This window comes from Dama dama, chromosome 23 (assembly GCF_033118175.1).
Source record: "Dama dama isolate Ldn47 chromosome 23, ASM3311817v1, whole genome shotgun sequence".
NCBI classification, from domain to species: domain Eukaryota; kingdom Metazoa; phylum Chordata; class Mammalia; order Artiodactyla; family Cervidae; genus Dama; species Dama dama.
Window position 1 is genome coordinate 9,907,711 of NC_083703.1, and position 18,917 is coordinate 9,926,627.

Below are 18,917 nucleotides of genomic sequence, written 5' to 3' on the forward strand. Positions count from 1 at the left end.
CCACTTATTCTGCTCTATATTTTTTATTTTTAATGAGTGAGTTATGAAGCAGAAGTACTCACCAAAAGACCCTTCTCTAGCAGAAAGAAACTGTAGAATTTTTTTCACGTTCAGCTGCTTTCTGGGGAGATACCCTCAGTGTGTCCACCAGAGAACAAATATATTTAGAAGGAGTTTACCTAGAAGAGTCTTTGGGCCTGATGACTGGGCCTGGCCTTGAAAAGGGGGTAAAAATGGAAAGTTTTGCTCCATTGACTTCTGGAAGTGTATTTTCCCTTGGCAGTAGCCTTGCAGGAGGAGGGCATCTTTGAGAATCTGCAGGTAGGGGTACTCAATTGACTTTCAAGTAACCTAGGCCTGGGATATGGGGCTGAATGTCCACTGAAGGTCTAATTAGCACCAGGACCCTATAGACTTCTGGGGCAAATTACTGCTTTCATTTCCCAAAGAGAGAATTACGAAATTCTTTTTTCCTAAGTAGAAACATCCCCTGGCCAAAAACAAAACAAAACAAAGCAAAATTTGATTTGAATCTATTTGTTTAGAAATATTTTAGATGAGTACATGAAAATACAACTTTAGTTATAGAAATCACATAATGATACTCTTCATTCTGTTCTCTTATCAGTTTAGGTTAAATATTGTTTTTTAGTGCAAAAATTTAACTTACCATAGGATGCTCTTTGAGAATTTTTTAGTAAGATATTTCTATGAGAGTTTAGAATTTTTAAGACAAAGTCTTTGTCCATGTAAGTACATACACTGATTTTTTTTTATTTACTGAAAAGGAGTTAGGAAATTTTGTCAAATTAATGAACTACTGTGAGTTCCATTGGGAAGATTTTTCCCATTTTAAAAGTGTCAAGTTATGAAATACTGGGAAAAACAGCCTTTTGCTAAAAGAGGTCTGGCGTGCTGCAGTCCATGGGGTCGCAAAGAGTTGGACACAACTGAGCAATTAAACTGAACTGAACTGAGGTCATTAGTACGTGAAGTCTAACTTTTTTTTTAAACTGAAAAAAAATGTCATAAAGAAAGTATAATTTTATTGCCTGGAATAATTAGCAAAATATTTCTTGGATCTAAGTTTTTTCTCACCATACAATTGTCCCTGAGAGTTCCTTCTGAAAATAAATAATGAGAGAAAAGAAAGTGGGTGTTTGCATTAGGGCAGTAAATGCCATCTTTATGTGTGCAATTTGGAGAAAAGGGCTGCCTTCCAGGACCTACAGATACCCTGGGTCATTAGTCCTTTTAAAAAGATGGAAAGAAAGTGAGTGGCGAAGTGTATATCAAAACAAAGATTCTCTCTTGTGTGTCAGGAGAGATTTTATGTTTCTGGAAATACATACATGCAGACAGCCTGTTGTCATTTACCCTTACACATCTAGTTGAAAGTTCAGAGAGATTTCTTTTTCTCTCATGCAGATTTTGAATCCTTTGTCATCTCCCCTAAACCCATTAGTTTTTCCTGGAACAGATGGGCGTATGGGCCATAAAATGACATATTACTTCTCTGTAGGAAGAAAATGAGGAGAAGAGATTCTATAACACAATTGAAGTTTAAAAGCTAAATTCCTTTGGGAAAGATTACCTTTCTCCATGGCTCTCATTTTCTGATAAAACAAATGAGGTTGTCTCCAAGGCACCTGTTAACATTGACCTTACCTCACCATCCCTACTTCTGAACTTATGTCCCCAGCTACTGGGGAGTTTCTGATGGAAGAGGAAGTATTTAAATGTACTCACTTCTTATCTCTTGGAAAGAGAGAGGTCTCCTTACCTCTGTGCCTCTGCTTGGCCTCCTCTCTATTATAAAGGCTTCTCCAGAAACAAGGGCACAATCTATGTCTTTAATCCAGGCAAAGCCACTCTCTAGAAGGAGCTCTATTATAGCTGCTCTAAGAATGCAGTTATTATTTCCTCTTTACTTAAGGTCAAAATTTCAATTAATGCTTAGACTCTGTTAACATCAAATTTAAAGATTATTTTGAGGAATTATCCTTTCAAGTAGGTCCTGCCTTTTCATATTTCCTTGAGAAGGGTCTTTGCTTGAGTGAAGCAATGAGGATGCCCTTGAATAAAAACTGAGTTGCGTGTGTTTTCTTATCAAGCGAACTCGCCAAATTAAAAAAGAAAAAAAAAGGTGTTACTGAGCTGTTGAGACACCAGCTAGTATATTTTTGCCTGAAAATCCCTGTCGTCTCTGGTGGCAGGTTTAGCTTCATTCAGTGTGTCTCTGTGGAATTCCGGAGAAATATGACCCTCATTCTCTTTTCCAGGTCCTTTAGTAGCATCTACCTTAAGTAAATCCAGCCTTATTGCTGATGGAAATATCCCTCCCTGGTGAGAACTGATATCCCTCCCTGGTGAGAACTGATGAACTATAAGCCATCCTGAGGTCACACGGCTGCCAGACTGGCACATTCTACATTCTTCCCACTGCCCTTCCTTCTTTAGGGATCTGGTCGGTACTGCCCTCACGCCTCCAATGAACTTTTGGGAGTTTTGCCAACTGTGTTGTTACCTTTCCAATGTTTTGTCAACTCAGAATTTTCCAGTACTTAATACTTATCTGAGGGTCAAAAAGCAGGTCCTCATCCAGAAGGAACAGCCTTCAACTGTCAGTAAATTAAAATACATACCCACAACATTTAAATAAAGCACTAGTTACAGAAGCCCCATTCCCCACCCCAGATACTAGCTGACATATGCATTAGCAAAAATTGTTTTCTCTCCTCAAATAAAAAGTCGTTCAGGACTAACGTGACATCTCCACAGATGCAATCAGAGATTCAGGAACATACCAGCCCTTCTTTCTACCATAGCGGAATATAGTCTCAATGCTCATGCTCACTAGACGGCTACAGAAGTCTGACCTGGTTTTAATTTCATACAGGCAGGTGAAAGAATGGGAAAGTCAGAGATCATCATCATCATCATCATAACAGTATAAAGAGATCTGTGAGAGTAAGCCCTCTGTAATGAGCTTTCCTAGAAGCCCACAGAATGGTTTCTCCTTCCATCTAAGTTGATCACACATATCTTTTTCATCTTTGAAAGAGCTGATGGTAAATTATGGATTTCATTTGGTCATATAGCCACCCCAGTCAATATAGAGATTTTGTTAGTGGGGAAAATGAAAACGGATATAATGTGTAGGCAACCAGAAATGCATGTCAAAATGATATTTTCTTGATCAAGAAAAAATTTTTAAGTGATAGCATGGATATGAGGAAGGAATACATGAGTAAGGTCTTCAAATAATTTGTTTACCATGAAATTAACATTGACTAAATATCTTCATCATAATCTGAGTAAGATTTTAATCAACTGGACCTTCTTACTCTTCTAACTAATGAAGATGACACAAAACTCATTCATTTATATTTTTTCAAAGAAAAATTGGGAGGTCTATTGTAACTATTTCTGAGAAATATTATCTTATCCTCACTTGGGGATTCAACTTCAACAACAGAAACAAAAATCACTGTTTCTTGGGTATCTGCAGTTAGTTATGTCTTAGATTCTAGGGAGTTAAAAAAGTGTCTTCTGATTTTTAAAGATCAGTTCCTAAGAACTGAAGAGATGAAGACAGGTGTAGACCCATAGCTGATAACTGCTCCAAGTTCCTGGGCTGAGAAATGTGTAAATGTTTATTCTATTACATCTGTCATTTTCTCCTGGGATCACAGCCCACGTCTCATCATCAAGTTGATCAGAAAGATCAGGAGGTTCATAACAGAAGCTAATTTTTACGTCAGCCCAAGGCTGCTTCACATCCCTGAATTCCTCCTGTCTGTGAAACTTCACCATGTAGATCTTCTTGTCCACCTTGTATTTTCCCACAGACACCTCTCTTCCCTAAAGGGAACACTGATGTTGTTCAGTACCTGACTCATAAGTCTTTCATGCAGGCCACAGGTGACCTCCAACAGAATCAGCTTTTCACTTGATTACCTCAGCTCTATGGTTTTTGTTCCCCTCGAGTTTAGGGCAGCTCTTTAATCTTTTTCCTTTGTTTCTTCCTTTCAGCGTGGATTAATGTTTTGTATTTTTCCTGATGATAAAAGCTAAGTATATCACTTAGCTCTTTCTGTGTAGCAAACATCCTCCAAACTTCAGTGGCTTAGAACAACAGCTGTTCGTATAACTCCTAATTCTGTTGGGTTCACCACAAGCTGGAAGGTTCTTCTCCTCTTAGCTGAGTTCACTCATGGGACTACAGTCAGTTGCCAGGGAAGTTGAGGGCTGGCCAGTCTAGTCTGTTTCTGTTCCAGGTGGTTCCTTATCCATCAGCAGTCTGGCCTGGAAAATAAGCAAGGCTCCAAGTGAGCAACCTAGAGTCAAGGAGTGTTGAAATAGATTCCATCTCTTATAAATGCAGATTAAAACTACAGTGAGGTTTCACCTCACACCAGTCAGAATGGCCACCATCAAAAAAAAAATAAAATAAAATCTACAAACAATAAATGCTAGAGAGGGTGAGGAGAAAAAGGAACCCTCTTGCACTGTTGGTGGGAATGCAAATTGATACAGCCACTACAGAGAACAGTATGCTGATTCCTTAAAAAACTAGGAATAAAGCTATCATGTAACTCAACAATCCCACCACTGGGTGTATACCCTGGAGAAATCATAAGTGGAAAAGACACATGCATCCCAGTTTCACTGCAACACTATTTACAGTAGCTAAGACATGGAAGCAACCTAGATGTCCTTTGACAGATGAATGGACAAAGAAATTGTGGTACGTATACATAAGGGAATATTACTCAGTCATAAAAAGGAATGCATCTGAGTGAGTTCTAATGAGGTGGATGAACATAGAGCCTATTATACAGAGTGAAGTAAGTCAGAAAGAGAAAGACAAATATCGTATGTTGATGCATGTGCATGGAGCCTAGAAAGACGGTACTGAGGAAGCTATCTGTAGGGCAGCAGTGCAGACACAGACACAGAGAACAGACTGTGGGCAGAGCGGGGGAGGGGAGGGCGGGGAGGATGGGGAGAGTGGCATGGAAACATGTATATTACCGTATGTAAACTCAGACAGCTGGTGGGAATTTGCTATACGATTCAGGGAGCTCAAATTCAACGTTCTGTGACAACCTAGAGGGTGGGGATGAGGGGGGAGGCGGGAAGGAGGTTCAGGATGGAGGGGACGTACGTATACCTGTGGCTGATTCATGTGGACATGTGGCAGAAACTGACACGGTATTGTAAAGCAATCATCCTCCAATTAAAAATAAGTGATTAAAAAAGTAGATTCCATCTCTGGATGGGAGAAGCTGTAGAGACACACTCCCTAGGACATGGATATCAAATGGGACCAGTTGCTGTGTTTCTCTGTGCATCAATTGCTGTCGTAGAAAGATCTGTTACACTTAGATTCCTTAAGCACTTATGCAAGCTAAGCTAAGCACTGTACAAATGTTACCTCATTCAATTCTCGTGAGACCCCCTACACAGTAGGTACTAATACCATACCCCTTATATAGATACAGGAACATCTACGTGATGGAAGCTGGCAGTTTGGTTCTGGAGCACTCAGAATCCCTATCTCTAACCTCTGTTGACTCCAGTTTCTTAAATCGTGTACCTCTTTCAGTACTATATGTATGTGTGCATTTTCTTATAAATTATATACAAGTACTACTGTCAATCTATATGTTAAATATTAGTAAATTTGAACTTCATTCTTGCCTATGTAGATAAAAATTATAACTATCAATAGAAGTTTGAATATATTTTTCCATTCTCTGTATGGATATCTTGTGACCTTACTTTGGAGACCATGCTAGGACCTCTTCATGTGCAAGGCATTTCATGATTACCGTATCTGTCTTTGTGAAGCCATATTTAAGCAAAATCCTACTTGGTACTGGATTTCAGTTCTAGTTTAGGTTAATATTGTCGGCTTTAAGTGCAAATTGTTATTCAGTGAACACTCAGATTACTCACCATAAACCAAACTACTTAGCCCTCTCTGGAGCTTTGTTAAGAAAGCACAACAGTGTGGAGGAATGCTTCCCAAAGTCCTCAGCTGGTTGTGTGCATCTTTATTATCTGTGGAAAATACTAAATGGAGATTCTAGGTCTCACTGAGACAGTGACCTGGAGAGACAGATTCCTTGGATTTGGGGTCAGGTCTGGAAATCTACATTTTTCTCAGGCTGCCCAGGTGATACTGACCACACTTTGAGAGATGTAAAACTTGAATTCATATCTGCCACAGGGGGATGATTCTGGATGTCTGTTTTTACAGTTATTGTATTATTTCAGCTTTTATAAAATTAGTAAAGTAAGTACAAAAGTCCCAGCCCAACTGGCAGAATTGTTTTAATGATTAAACTTGTAGTAATTTTGTCAAAGGTCTTTAAAATGCAACACTGTAGAATGTAAAATGCTCCCCAAAGTTTTGGTAATATGTTAAAAGACATATTCTTCATGCTAACAAAATATTCTGTATATTGTTAACTACATTTTATTTTAGTGAAAATAAAAAGCTCTGCGCCTTTCTGTTCTAGTCACTTGGTTCCCAAGGAAAGGGACTGTGGTTTACACTTCTTTGCATGAACGGGAGTATGAGAGAGTAGGCATTGAGAACACACTTTTAATAATAGGCAAAAATGGGCTCCAACCCTAGCTCCTACAAATCTTGCACTAATTCTTTAACTTCTGCTTCTTTATTTGCTTATTAGTCATTCTAGCTAGTAAATCCTACCTGTAAAATGTTTATGATGATAAAATGTAGTAGCATAACCAACATATATTGCCAGCTTCCTACATGCCAGATCTTATTCAAAGTGCTTGTCACGTAATAACTAATTTACTTACAAAACTCTTGTGATGCTGAATAGAGTTCCTGTGAGGGTCCCCGATTTACAGATGAGGAACTCTAAACCTAAGGAGCCAAACGGTGGCACTGGAACTGAAGCCAGTGCCTCCAGAGTCGTCCTGCTTCCACTCGGCAAAGCCGCCTCTCATAAGGTGAAAGCTTCCAAGTCTCTTAGCACCCTGGAAGGCACTTGGTAAATCCTCCAAAGACGAGACATATTATTATCATTATTGGATCCCCTCACAGCTTCTTGAAGAATGCTTTGTGCAAGGTGGTTTAATAAATTTATGTTGATTTGATTTAGAAAGAGCTCTGTTGTATCCTCTTGAGCTTCTAAGGGATATAGTCAATGAGAGAGAGCCTCTTATTTTTCAGGCTAATATGATTTGTGTGGCAGCTTTTAGATTAAGTTATCTTTTATTTACAGAAGAAGATTAAATAAATATGTACAGGTCTAAGAACTTCAGAATCCCCTTGCTAAAAATGGTTTAGAAACTTGTCTTTGTAAGACAAGGGAGAGACCTCACCGGACCAATTTCTGAAATAACTGGATTTCATTAAATGGTGCTTTTAGTATTTTTTGTTAAACATATATTTAGAACTCTCTCCTGGTTCTTTCTTTCTTTCTTTCTTTTTTTTTTTTTGCTGGCTCTTGTGTTCAGTGGTCCACAGTATCTGATGGATTCCTATTCAGTAGTTTATGGCTTGCTTTTTCCTCTCATATCTTCAGCATGAATTTGTCCATTTGTTTTTAAAATAGGGAGCTTTTGCTGAGGAATGCCACAGAGGCAGCTTGGAATCCATGAGTAAAAAATCCTAGGTCAGAAAAATTGATGTGATTTTATGTCCTGTATCTTATGTATTTATTTTAGCTATTTAAATAGTGGAATAAGACTATCCTATAAAACATTCCCAAACTCTAAACACCAAGGTAAAAGGACAAAAGTGAAAAACAGTTCCCCCAAGCACAGCTGAAACTCATCTTTCTACCCCTTAGGTGGTCTAATTCTCCAGGCTATAGTGTAAGAAAACTTAGTTAAGACAGCCTAATTAATAGGCTTAGGTCCTCTGAATTCAGCCTTTGTTAGGTAGCTGGAGGAAATAAGAGGGGAATCAAGGGCCCTTGCCATAGTTAACCATCTGCCTGCAAGCATTCTGGCTGGGCTGTCAGGACGGCAAATGATAGGTCTGTTCTTACAGCAGGAAACCAGGCCTTCGGAGAAGGCCGCAGGCAGGCTTCTCATGGTCCTGATGAAGACCAGCCCTGTAGGTGACCTCGGTGTTCACCCCCTTCCCACCTGACCACACCTCCGGCAGTTTTTAGGCCGTCCTCAGCCTTTACCTTCCATTAGTCTGGTTTTGATCACAAAGTACGAGGAACAGGTACTTGAATGGGACAGGCTGACTTTGGTTCACTGGGTCCTGAGAGCCTAGCATGATGATGGAGTCATTCTGGGATCCAAACATTTTCCATTTAGTTGCTGTGCATTGGAGTCTTGCCCCTGCATCCTGCCTGCAGACAATGGGAGATTAGATGGAGGACATGTGCAGGGATTTTAGGGATTGGATATAGAAGTAGTTACATCACTTTTACTCACATTCCTTTATACAGAACACAGGCCCCTGACCACACAGAACTGAAAGGGTGGCCTGAAAGTACTGTCTAGCTATATGCCCAAGAAGAGAAATAAATGGGCTTTGGTGAACCTATTTATGGAGAGCAGTTTTCTTGTTTTCCTATAGGATACATATTTGGTAAAATATGAAACAAAGGTAGTCCTATCTCTCTGGAAAATTATGTTCAACTTTTAGACTTCTGATCTTGGAATTTTTTAGTTGGAATTAGGTTTAGACATTTGGGATGGGACTGAATATCTTTTGTGTAAACCTGGATGTTGACTGTTGGCTGTCCACCCCACTAACCTTGGGGTGCGGGGTACGGGAGATGGGGAGAGTACTAATATGTTGAATCTCACATCGGCCACTATTGAGCTCACTGCCTTTTCAAGCTGACCGTAAGTGAAAGTAAAAGAGCACCTCTTCCAGCAGCCTGCCCCATACCTGAGAGAAGTAGATGAATTTTCAGATTCTATGAATTTTTAATACTTCTAATATAGTAGCTCATCACTAGATTTGTGTCTACAACCTTGTTGCTGTACATTTAACTTTACTTTTCAAATGTCTGATTCTTTGCCTTTAAAGTAGCCTTACTACTTCTTCAATGTTATTAAATTAAAAAATAAGTTACACTGCTTTTTCTCTCAAATTTAATTGCATTTAATTCAATAGTATTAAATACCTACAAAATGTCAGTTACTGAGATAGCTGGGGATAGGCTGCTTTTCTCTCTCAAATTTAATTGCATTTAATTCAGTTGTATTAAATACCTACAAAATGTCAGTTATTGAGATAGCTGAGAATATACAAGAGAAAAGGTCACCTCCTGTGCCCTCAAGTTGCTGATAGACCAAGCAACAAGGCATACGTTCTGCTATGTGTAATATGGAATTACCGTGTAAACCAGAGTATCGTGGGAACATAAAGGGACACTACTTTGTCCTGTAAATATTGTGAATGATTCTTAGAGGAGAAAACATTTGGACTAGGAGTTGAAAAATAAGAGAGACCTTGTTTGGCAGAAAAGAAAATGGGAGGGGTAGATAGATATCCTTGGTAGAGAGTGCTTTGCAAAGAAATCATGATGTGTTTAAGGGCTGATGAGGATTTAGATGTGGCCAGACCAGACATGTGAAGAGAAAGAATGCGATGATCTGAGGTGGGGAGGGCAAATCGGAACCATATTTGTGAAGGGTCTAAAAGGTCATAATTTGGAATTAAGGGTCTTGTAATGTAAAATATGCGGAATAGCAAATGTTACCTTGCATGTATGCTAAGTTGCTTCAGTTGTGTCCTGCTCTTTGTGACCCTGTGGACTATGGCCCGCCAGGCTCCTCTGTCCATGGGATTCTCCAGGCAAGAATACTGAAGTGGGTTGCCATGCCCTCCTCCAGGGGATCTTCTCAAACCAGGGGTCGAACCCATCTCTTATGTCTCCTGCATTGGCAGGTGGGTTCTTTACCACTAGTACCACCTCGGAATCCCAAATCTTACTTTAATAGGGAAAAACTAATGTTGTTGTCGTTCAGTCTCTTGATCGTGTCTGACTGTTTGCAACCCCATGGACTGCAGAACACCAGGCTTCCCTGTCCTTCACCATCTCCTGGAGTTTACTGAAACTAATGTCCATTGAGTCGGTGATGCCATCCAACTGTCTCATCCTCTGTCATCCCCTTCTCTTTCTGCCTTTAATCTTTCCCAGCATCAGGGTCTTTTCCAATGAGTCAGCTCTTTGCATCAGGTGGCCAAAGTATTGGAGCTTCAGCTTTAACATTGGTCCTTTTAATGAATATTCAGGACTGATTTCCTTTAGGATTGATTGGTTTGATCTCCTTGCAGGCGAAGGGACTCTCAATAGTCTTCTCCAACATCACAGTTCGAAAGCATCATCTTTGGCAGCCTTCTTTATGGTCCAGCTCTCACATCTGTACATGACTACTGGGAAAACCATAGCTTTAACGACACAGACCTTTGTTGGCAAAGTAATGTTTCTCCTTTTTAATATGCTGTCTAGGTTGGTTACAGCTTTTCTTCGAAGGAGCAAGTATCCTTTACTTTCTTGGTTGCAGTCACTGTCTGCAATGATTTTGGAGCATGAGAAAATAAAGTCTGTCACTTTGCCCACGGTTTCACCATCTGTTTGCCATGAAGTGATGGGACCGGATGTCTTGATCTTCTTTTTTTGAATGTTGAGTTTTAAGTCAGCTTTTTCACGCTCTTCTTTCACCTTCACAAAGAGACTGTTTAGTTCCTCTTCACTTTCTACCATAAGGGTGGTGTCATCTGTATATCTGAGGTTATTGATATTTCTCCATGCAATTTTGATTCCAGTTTGTGCTTCATTCAGCCCAGCATTTCACATGATGTACTCTGCAAATAAGTTAAATAAGCAGGGTGACAAATATACAACCTTGACGTACTTCTTTTCCAATTTGGAACCAGTCTGTTGTTCCATGTCCAGTTCTGTTGCTTCTTCACCTGCATACACGTTTCTCAGGAGGCAGGTACGGTGGTCTGGTATTCCCATATCTTCAAGAATTTTCCACAGTTTGTTGTGATCCATACAGCCAAAGGCTTGAGCATAGTAAATGAAGCAGAAGTAGATGTCTTTCTGGAATCCCCTTGCTTTTTTATGACCCAATGGGTGTTGGAAATTTGACCTCTGGGTCCTCTTCCTTTTCTAAATCCAGCTTGTACATCTGGAAATTCTCAGTTCATGCACTGCTAAAACCTAGCTTGAAGGATTTTGAGCTTTACCTTGTTAGTATGTGAAATGAGTGCAGTTGTGTTTGAACATTCTTTGGCATTGCCCCTCTTTGGTCTTGGAATGAAAAATGACCTTTTCCAGTCCTGTGGCCACTGCTGAGTTTTCCAAATTTGCTGGCATATCAAGGGCAGCACTTTCATCGCATCGTCTTTTAGGATTTAAAATAGCTCAGCTTAATCCCATCACCTCCGCTAGCTTTGTTCATAGGGATGCTTCCTAAGGCCCACTTGACTTTGCACTCCAGGATATTACCACTGTCTTTTTCTCTCATATGTGTTTTTTTTTTTCCCCTCCAAAGGGCCAGAAATATAGCTCTCAATTAATATGAGGTCATATTTTAATGGATCAAAAACGTGTATACTTCCAGCTTCTGATAATGACAGAATAAGTTGTATCAGACTAGCCATCCCACTAACAGTATATACAGATTTTTGGCAAAATAAAAAAGCAATGACAAAAAGTACTTACTGGCAGTGGAGAACAACTAAAAAGCAGTCAATTCTCCGAAAGGAAAAAACCACACTTAGTGAAATCTACATTTAAATGGCTTTGACCTAGAGGGCTCCCTCTATCCCACCTGGCAAATGGTTGTTGGAGCTGAAACTGAAAGCAGGATGTTTATTGGCTTTAGGAATCATAGAGCTGACTGTGGGTTGTCAGAATGACTAGGAATTCAGGTAAGGGTCCCAGAACAGGGACAGTCTATCTGAATCTGTAATGAACCACTGAATCTATTAATGAGTACCTGTAATCTTTGAGCTTTGAGCTACGCTTGTGCAGGGAAATACTCCATGGAGTCCAGGAAGGAAACCAGAGCTGGAAGGCTGAGGGCACTGAATAGAGCATTCATCATCTTCTGAGTATAAGGATATCGAGTTTAGAATTTTAATCCCCCTAGGTTAGAGGGAATTGCCAAACACTTTGGAATTTCCACTAAAACCCCTGAAGATTCATGCTTTAGGAATAAAGACTATATCCTAGGACTAAGAGAAAAAATGAAACAGACCAGCCCTAACAAAGCCTAGAGCTCAGTTTCCCTGTTACCTGGCAGTTAACTACCTGCTGGGATAAACTTAAGTACCATTTGGAGAAAGAAAATAAAATCTAAAGCCTCTCCAAGAGGGTGTGGAGAAAAGGGAACCCTCTTACACTATTGGTGGGAATGCAAACTAGTACAGCCACTATGGAGAAAAGTGTGGAGATCTCTTAAAAAACTGGAAATAGAACTGCCATATGACCTAGCAATCCCACTGCTGGGCATACACACTGAGGAAACCAGATCCGAAACAGACACGCGCACCCCAATGTTCATCGCAGCACTGTTTATAATAGCCAGGACATGGAAGCAACCTAGATGCCCATCAGCAGATGAATGGATAAGGAAGCTGTGGTACATATACACCATGGAATATTACTCAGCCATTAAAAAGAATTCATTTGAATCAGTTCTAATGAGATGGATGAAACTGGAGCCCATTATCCAGAGTGAAGTAAGCCAGAAAGATAAAGAACATTACAGTATACTAACACATATATATGGAATTTAGAAAGATGGTAATGATAACCCTGTATGCAAAACAGAAAAAGAGACACAGATGTACAGAACAGACTTTGGGACTCTGTGGGAGAAGGTGAGGGTGGGATGTTTCAAGAGAACAACATTGAAACATGTATATTATTTAGGGTGAAACAGATCACCAGCCCAGGCTGGATGCATGAGACAAGTGCTCGGACCTGGTGCACTGGGAAGACCCAGAGGGATTGGGTAGAGAGGGAGGTGGGAGGAGGGGATCGGGATGGGGAATACATGTAACTCCATGGCTGATTCATGTCAATGTATGACAAAAACCACTACAATATTGTAAAGTAATTAGCCTCCAACTAATAAAGATAAATGAAAAAAAAAATCTAAAGCCTCTCCAACATATCACAGTATTCATATGCCATCAGTAATTCCTTGACATGCAAAGAAATTAGAAAATGTGACCAAGAGTCATATGAAAATCAGCCAATATAAACAGATTAATAGCTGACATAGATATTGAAATTGGCAGACAGGGACTTCAAAATTACTATGTGAAATCTGTTGATTCGTTTTCCTTGGTGGCTAAGATGGTGAAGAATCTGCCTGCAATGCAGGAGACCCAGGTTCCATTCTTGGGTCAGGAAGATCCCCAGGATAGAGGAATGGCTACCCATTCCAGTATTCTTGCCTGGAGAATTGCATGGACAGAGGAGCCTGGCGGGCTACAGTTGGACATGACTGAGTGAATAACACACAAAACATAGCAATGGGTTAAAATATGGGAAGTTTCAGGAGTGATATGAAAACTATAAAAAAAAAAAAATTAAGATCACAAGAACTGAAAAAACAACATATCTAATTTTTTTTTAAAATTCTGTGGAATAAATAGTATATTTAACACAACTTGGTAATAAAAAGACGATAAAAATTAGCAGAAGACATGGACAGACACTTCGAAAAAGAATATATGTAAATGGCCAGTAAGAACTTGACAAGATACTTTGCACCATTAATTACCAGGGAAATTAAAACTGAAATCACGAGATACCTCTTTATGTCTGTTAGGATTGCTAAAATTGAAAAGGCTGAAAACACCAAATACTGCCAGAATTTGAACTCTCCTACATTGCTGGGGGTATATGGAAACTGGTATAATCACTTGGGAAAATTATATGTTAATTCTTTATAAAGTAAAACATATACTAGATCAGCAATTTTATTCACAGGTATTTGGCCAATGGAAAGGAAAACATATAGCCACAAAACAAAGATTTATTCATTATAGCTAAAAATATAAATACTCTAATGCCCACTCACAGATGAATGGATAAAAAAATGTTATATTCAACAATGGGATATTACTCAGGAATGAAAAGGAATGAAATATTAATACCTGCAAGAACACAGATGAATCTAAAAAACATGCTGAGTGAAGGAAGCTAGCCCCCTCCACCATCTCGTATATGAAGTTTGAGATTATATAACAAAACTTAGCTAAGGTGACTGAAGTTGGAACATGAGGTCCCTCTGGGTGGTAAGAGGGGAATTCCATGGAAAAGATACAGGAGAACTTTTCTAAGCTGTATTGGCATTATTACTCCCTAAGTGTATATACATTTGTTAAAACTCATCAAAACTGCACTTCAAATCTGTGCATTTGATTGCATGTTGCATGTACATTGTAATTCACAGAATTGATGAGAATTAAAAAGTAACATAACATGGTGTTTCAATATGCCATATGCAAGAACTGAGGTCAGGCTGCCTGGTTTCAAGTTTCAAAGGCAGTGAACTATAGCAGTTAATAGCATGGTTGCTCCATCAGACAGAACTGGAGTTTTGAATCACATTGCCAGTATTTTGTGATTTTGTGAACGTAGGCAACTTACTAGCCTCCTTTAATCTCCCATTAAATGGAGATTATAAAATTAGTATGTACTTTATGAGTGTCCTTAGTATAGTGCCTGGCATGTGGATGCACTCAATACATTTAAGCTGTAGTAATTATTATTAAATAGCTCTTCGGCTAGACTTTCATTTCCCTAATGCAGTCACGAATGCTGGTATAACCCTGAAGATTTTGCAAATTAGATATTTACAAACTGCATTTTCTGCAATATAAATAATGCAGCAGTATTTAACAGCATATGATTAAGTACACTATCAAATCCTATTTTAGTTATCCGTTTCAAACTAAGTAACTAATGATCTCTTTGCCAAGAAAAAATATTCACATATTCACTTTAAAATACTTTTCTTGATGCTCTTATAAGAAAAATTTAAACATAGAAAAATTCGAACCTAATTTTTTCTTAATAGTTTCACCTTCTGTTTCACATCCCATTATCATAATTTTGATATTTTGGTATATATCTTTCTCGTACATGTGCATTATGCATGTAAATGTGGGTGTGTATGTATGTGTGTTTGTATTACCTTTGTAAACAAAATTGTGCCTATACATAAAAAATAGATAAAATATATATGTTTAAAAAATAGACACAATATGTTGTATATGTATCACATATTGTATGTATTTTTTAAACCTGGCATTTCACTTAGAAATCTTTTCATATTTAGGACTGACTACTTTGCCAGTCTAGTCAAGGCTATGGTTTTTCCAGTGGTCATGTATGGATGTGAGAGTTGGACTGTGAAGAAAGCTGAGCGCCAAAGAATTGATGCTTTTGAACTGTGGTGTTGGAGAAGACTCTTGAGAGTCCCTTGGACTGCAAGGAGATCCAACCAGTCCATCCTAAAGGAGATCAGTCCTGGGTGTTCATTGGAAGGACTGATGTTGAAGCTGAAACTCCAGTACTTTGGCCACCTCATGCGAAGAGTTGAATCATTGGAAAAAACCCTGATGCTGGGGAGGGATTGGGGGCAGGAGGAGAAGGGGACGACAGAGGATGAGATGGCTGGATGGCATCACCAACTCGATGGACATGTATTTGAATAAACTCCGGGAGTTTGTGATGGACAGGGAGGCCTGGCGTGCTGCGATCCATGGGGTCGCAAAGAGTTGGACACGACTGAGCAACTGAACTCAATTGAACTGTTCTTTGTAACAACTATATAATAGTTCACAAAGTAAAATTGCTATGTGAAAGAGTGAACAAAACTTATGAGCTTTTTTTTTAAGACAAAAATTATATATGTGAGTGTGTGTGAATAATCAGCAAAAGAGTGACAAATATCTGACTGCTGAAGAATTCTCCAGGTGGGAGGGTAAATGCTGCTGCTGCTGCTGCTGCTAAGTCGCTTCAGTCGTGTCCGACTCTGTGCGACCCCATAGACGGCAGCCCCTCAGGGTCCCCCGTCCCTGGGATTCTCCAGGCAAGAGTGCTGGAGTGGGTTGCGATTTCCTTCTCCAAGGCATGAAAGTGAAAAGTGAAAGTGAAGTCGCTCAGTCGTGTCGACTCCCAGCGACCCCATGGACTGCAGCCTACCAGGCTCCTCCGTCCATGGGATTTTCCAGGCAAGAGTACTGGAGTGGGGTGCCATTGCCTTCTCCAGAGAGGGTAAATAGTAGTATTCATATTCTTCTTGCTTCTCTATATTTTTCTTTTTTTATATAAGAATAATAGTTATTTAAAGATTTACACAAAACTTCCACCTAAAGAGTTTAAGATAATATTAGTTACTACCATTAACAGGGCATATAATATTATATTATTCAAATTCCATGCATAACTCTGTTAGATACAGCCGTTCATGACACTGATTTCTAAGGAAACTGGAGCTTGAGAAGCATATGGCTGGTAAAGGTAGAGTATGGATTTCAACTAGGTTTACTGAAGTACTGTAGTATAGAGTTCATTTTGCTGTCAGGGTCTTCGAGGTCCAGGTTTATTCTCAGATTTCCCAGGTCTGCAAACAGTGATGTAGGAAAGTCCAGATGAGCTTGTTTCCCTAAGAGACTTGTTCAGCCAAAGCATGTTTCCTTTTCAGTCAGTGGTAGCAAAAGCCACCTGGTCATTTAGACAAGTTACATGCCCCTCAGTGAAAAATTTCCCATTCAATATCTAGTTTCCTCTCAAAATAATGATAATGGTAAACAATGATCGGTTACATGGTGTGGCGGACTATGAACTACTGCACTTGTGTGCTCAGTAGCTCGGCCGTATCCAACTCTTTGTGACCCCATGACTGTAGCCCTCCAGGCTCCCTTGGAAATGGGATTTTCCAGGCAAGAATACTGGAGTGGGTTGCCATTTCCTTCTTTAGTTATTATCAGACCACTAAAATCTGGTCTGTTTTCACAGCCCAGATTACTATTACTCTCTCTCTCTCTCTTAACCCTTCGTTTCAGTCTTGCATTTCCTTTCTGAGTGAGGAACTCACTCACTAACAACTAGATTATTTGCATTTGGTCTTAGCCTCCTACCTATGCGCTTGCCCCTAATCTAGTCAAATGAAGCTTTAATTTCCAGTGGCGTCAGATGTGTGTTTTCAGAAGGTATCTCTCGTTGTGAAGGGCAGTGATGAAGCGGGGCGAGGTGAGATTCAGAGAGCTGGTGAGACCCGGGCCTGGGGGGAGCAGAGTCTCTTCGGGGAGCAGAGCTCGAGCAGGAGCTTGCGGAGGTTCTCCTTTCCATGTCAAGAGAGTGAGGGGCGCCCTTCTAGGTGCTTTTCCAGACGCGATCCACTCTTGCCCACCATCTAGCCCCTAGATAGCCTGAAGATACCTCTGTACCTGTGCCGTGCCGTTGAGAGGGGAAGGAACTTAGAGGTCTGGGTCTTTCTTCCACAGCTTTACTGTCTCAGTTCTGCCACGATGGCAAATGTTCCCGAGTGCCTTTTTTTCACTTGCTTCTTGACCTTTTTTCTTCTATAACCTGTGGTGTACTGGAGGCAACACTTACCACCTTGGAGACAGAATCAGTAGCATTTCTCCCCAATCCTGTGTTTAGGTGACATGGAGTTGATAGCTTGAAATGGACATGGTGGGAGTATTTACCCAATTGAAGCTGGAACAGACCGCAAATTCAGGCTGCGCTACCCGCTAAGGGTCCTGGTGCTTAATATTAAACTGCTTCTGCCGGCCACACAAACCGGAGACACAGAGAGAGAACTGGAGGGAGGAGAAAATGGTGTTTAAGGGGCTGAACACCATGGGTTTCCTTCCCCAGGGCTGTGGTGATTTCTAAGAGGAAAAACTTGAGTTCCTTGGCTCTCCCTGTCCCAGGTTGTGCCTTTATTTCCAAAAGAGCAAACATGGGCTAACTTTTCTCTCTCTCCCGCAGTGGATGGCTGTATTCACAGGGCAGCTGGGCCCTGTCTGCTCGCTGAGTGTCGGAACCTGAACGGCTGTGACACTGGACGTGCAAAGATCACGTGTGGCTATGACCTGCCTGCAAAATGTGAGTTCAGCTCTTTTGAGAACTGTTTCTAAATCAGATGAGCACTCTTGTTTTATTCCTCAGCTGGGTAACTGGAGGAGGAAATGGTAGTGGTGGTGTTAAATTAAATGTGCTTGTATTGAGATTTTGTACATGGTAATGAAATTTGTTTTTTTTAGTACATCTCCAAATATATATATGTGTGTGTATATATATATATGTTTTAATGTTTAATTGTAGATGATTTTTGTTCAGATCCTCAACAAGGTGTCTCTGAAACAGAAAAATAAAAATATGAGCAAAATACACCTTGCAGTATTTAAATGCTGTGGAGTGACAGCTTCTAGAAATGATGCCAATTTCTTATTCCTTGTTCAGGTTTCTTGATTGTGAATGTGTTTAGAGCAAAGGAGATCAAAGTGATGTATTGTGTTTTCAGCTGCCATGGAAAGGCTGATTGGCAATTACAGCCAAGGCATCTGTCACGCTTGGCTTTCAGGAAAAGCCAATGGAATGTGGTTGTCAGAGTGAGAATGTATTTGCTCTTTAGAATGTGGAATGGTCAAAATTTCCATTATATTTGAATGGAAAGAGGTATTGCATTTGATTGACCTTGTTGCTTAGTCGTTTAGCCAACTGTGTAGGGTAATGTGGAATAAAAAATACCGAAAGAGAAGCTGGTTAAAGGCACAGATTTCTTGTATCACATAATCTTCGGGGCTTGGGGGTGGAGATAGAGGGTTTCATTGTACCATTAAGTTGTGCACTCGTCTGGAAATTGGGAAACCAATTGGTTGTTTATCCCATTCACCTGCTTTTTAAGAT

At 39.9% G+C, this 18,917-nt stretch overlaps 1 protein-coding gene across 1 annotated transcript in view; it reads left to right on the plus strand.

Moving 5' to 3' along the window:
• The window catches only part of MACROD2 (mono-ADP ribosylhydrolase 2), a 714,676-nt gene extending 696,053 nt beyond the window's left edge, over nt 1-18,623 (plus strand). The window contains exons 5-6 of the mRNA XM_061127556.1: nt 17,997-18,113; nt 18,532-18,623. Of these exons, the coding sequence (XP_060983539.1) occupies nt 17,997-18,113; nt 18,532-18,623 (209 nt within the window). The remainder of the gene's footprint in view (nt 1-17,996; nt 18,114-18,531) is intronic.
• Nucleotides 18,624-18,917: the final 294 nt, after the last annotated feature.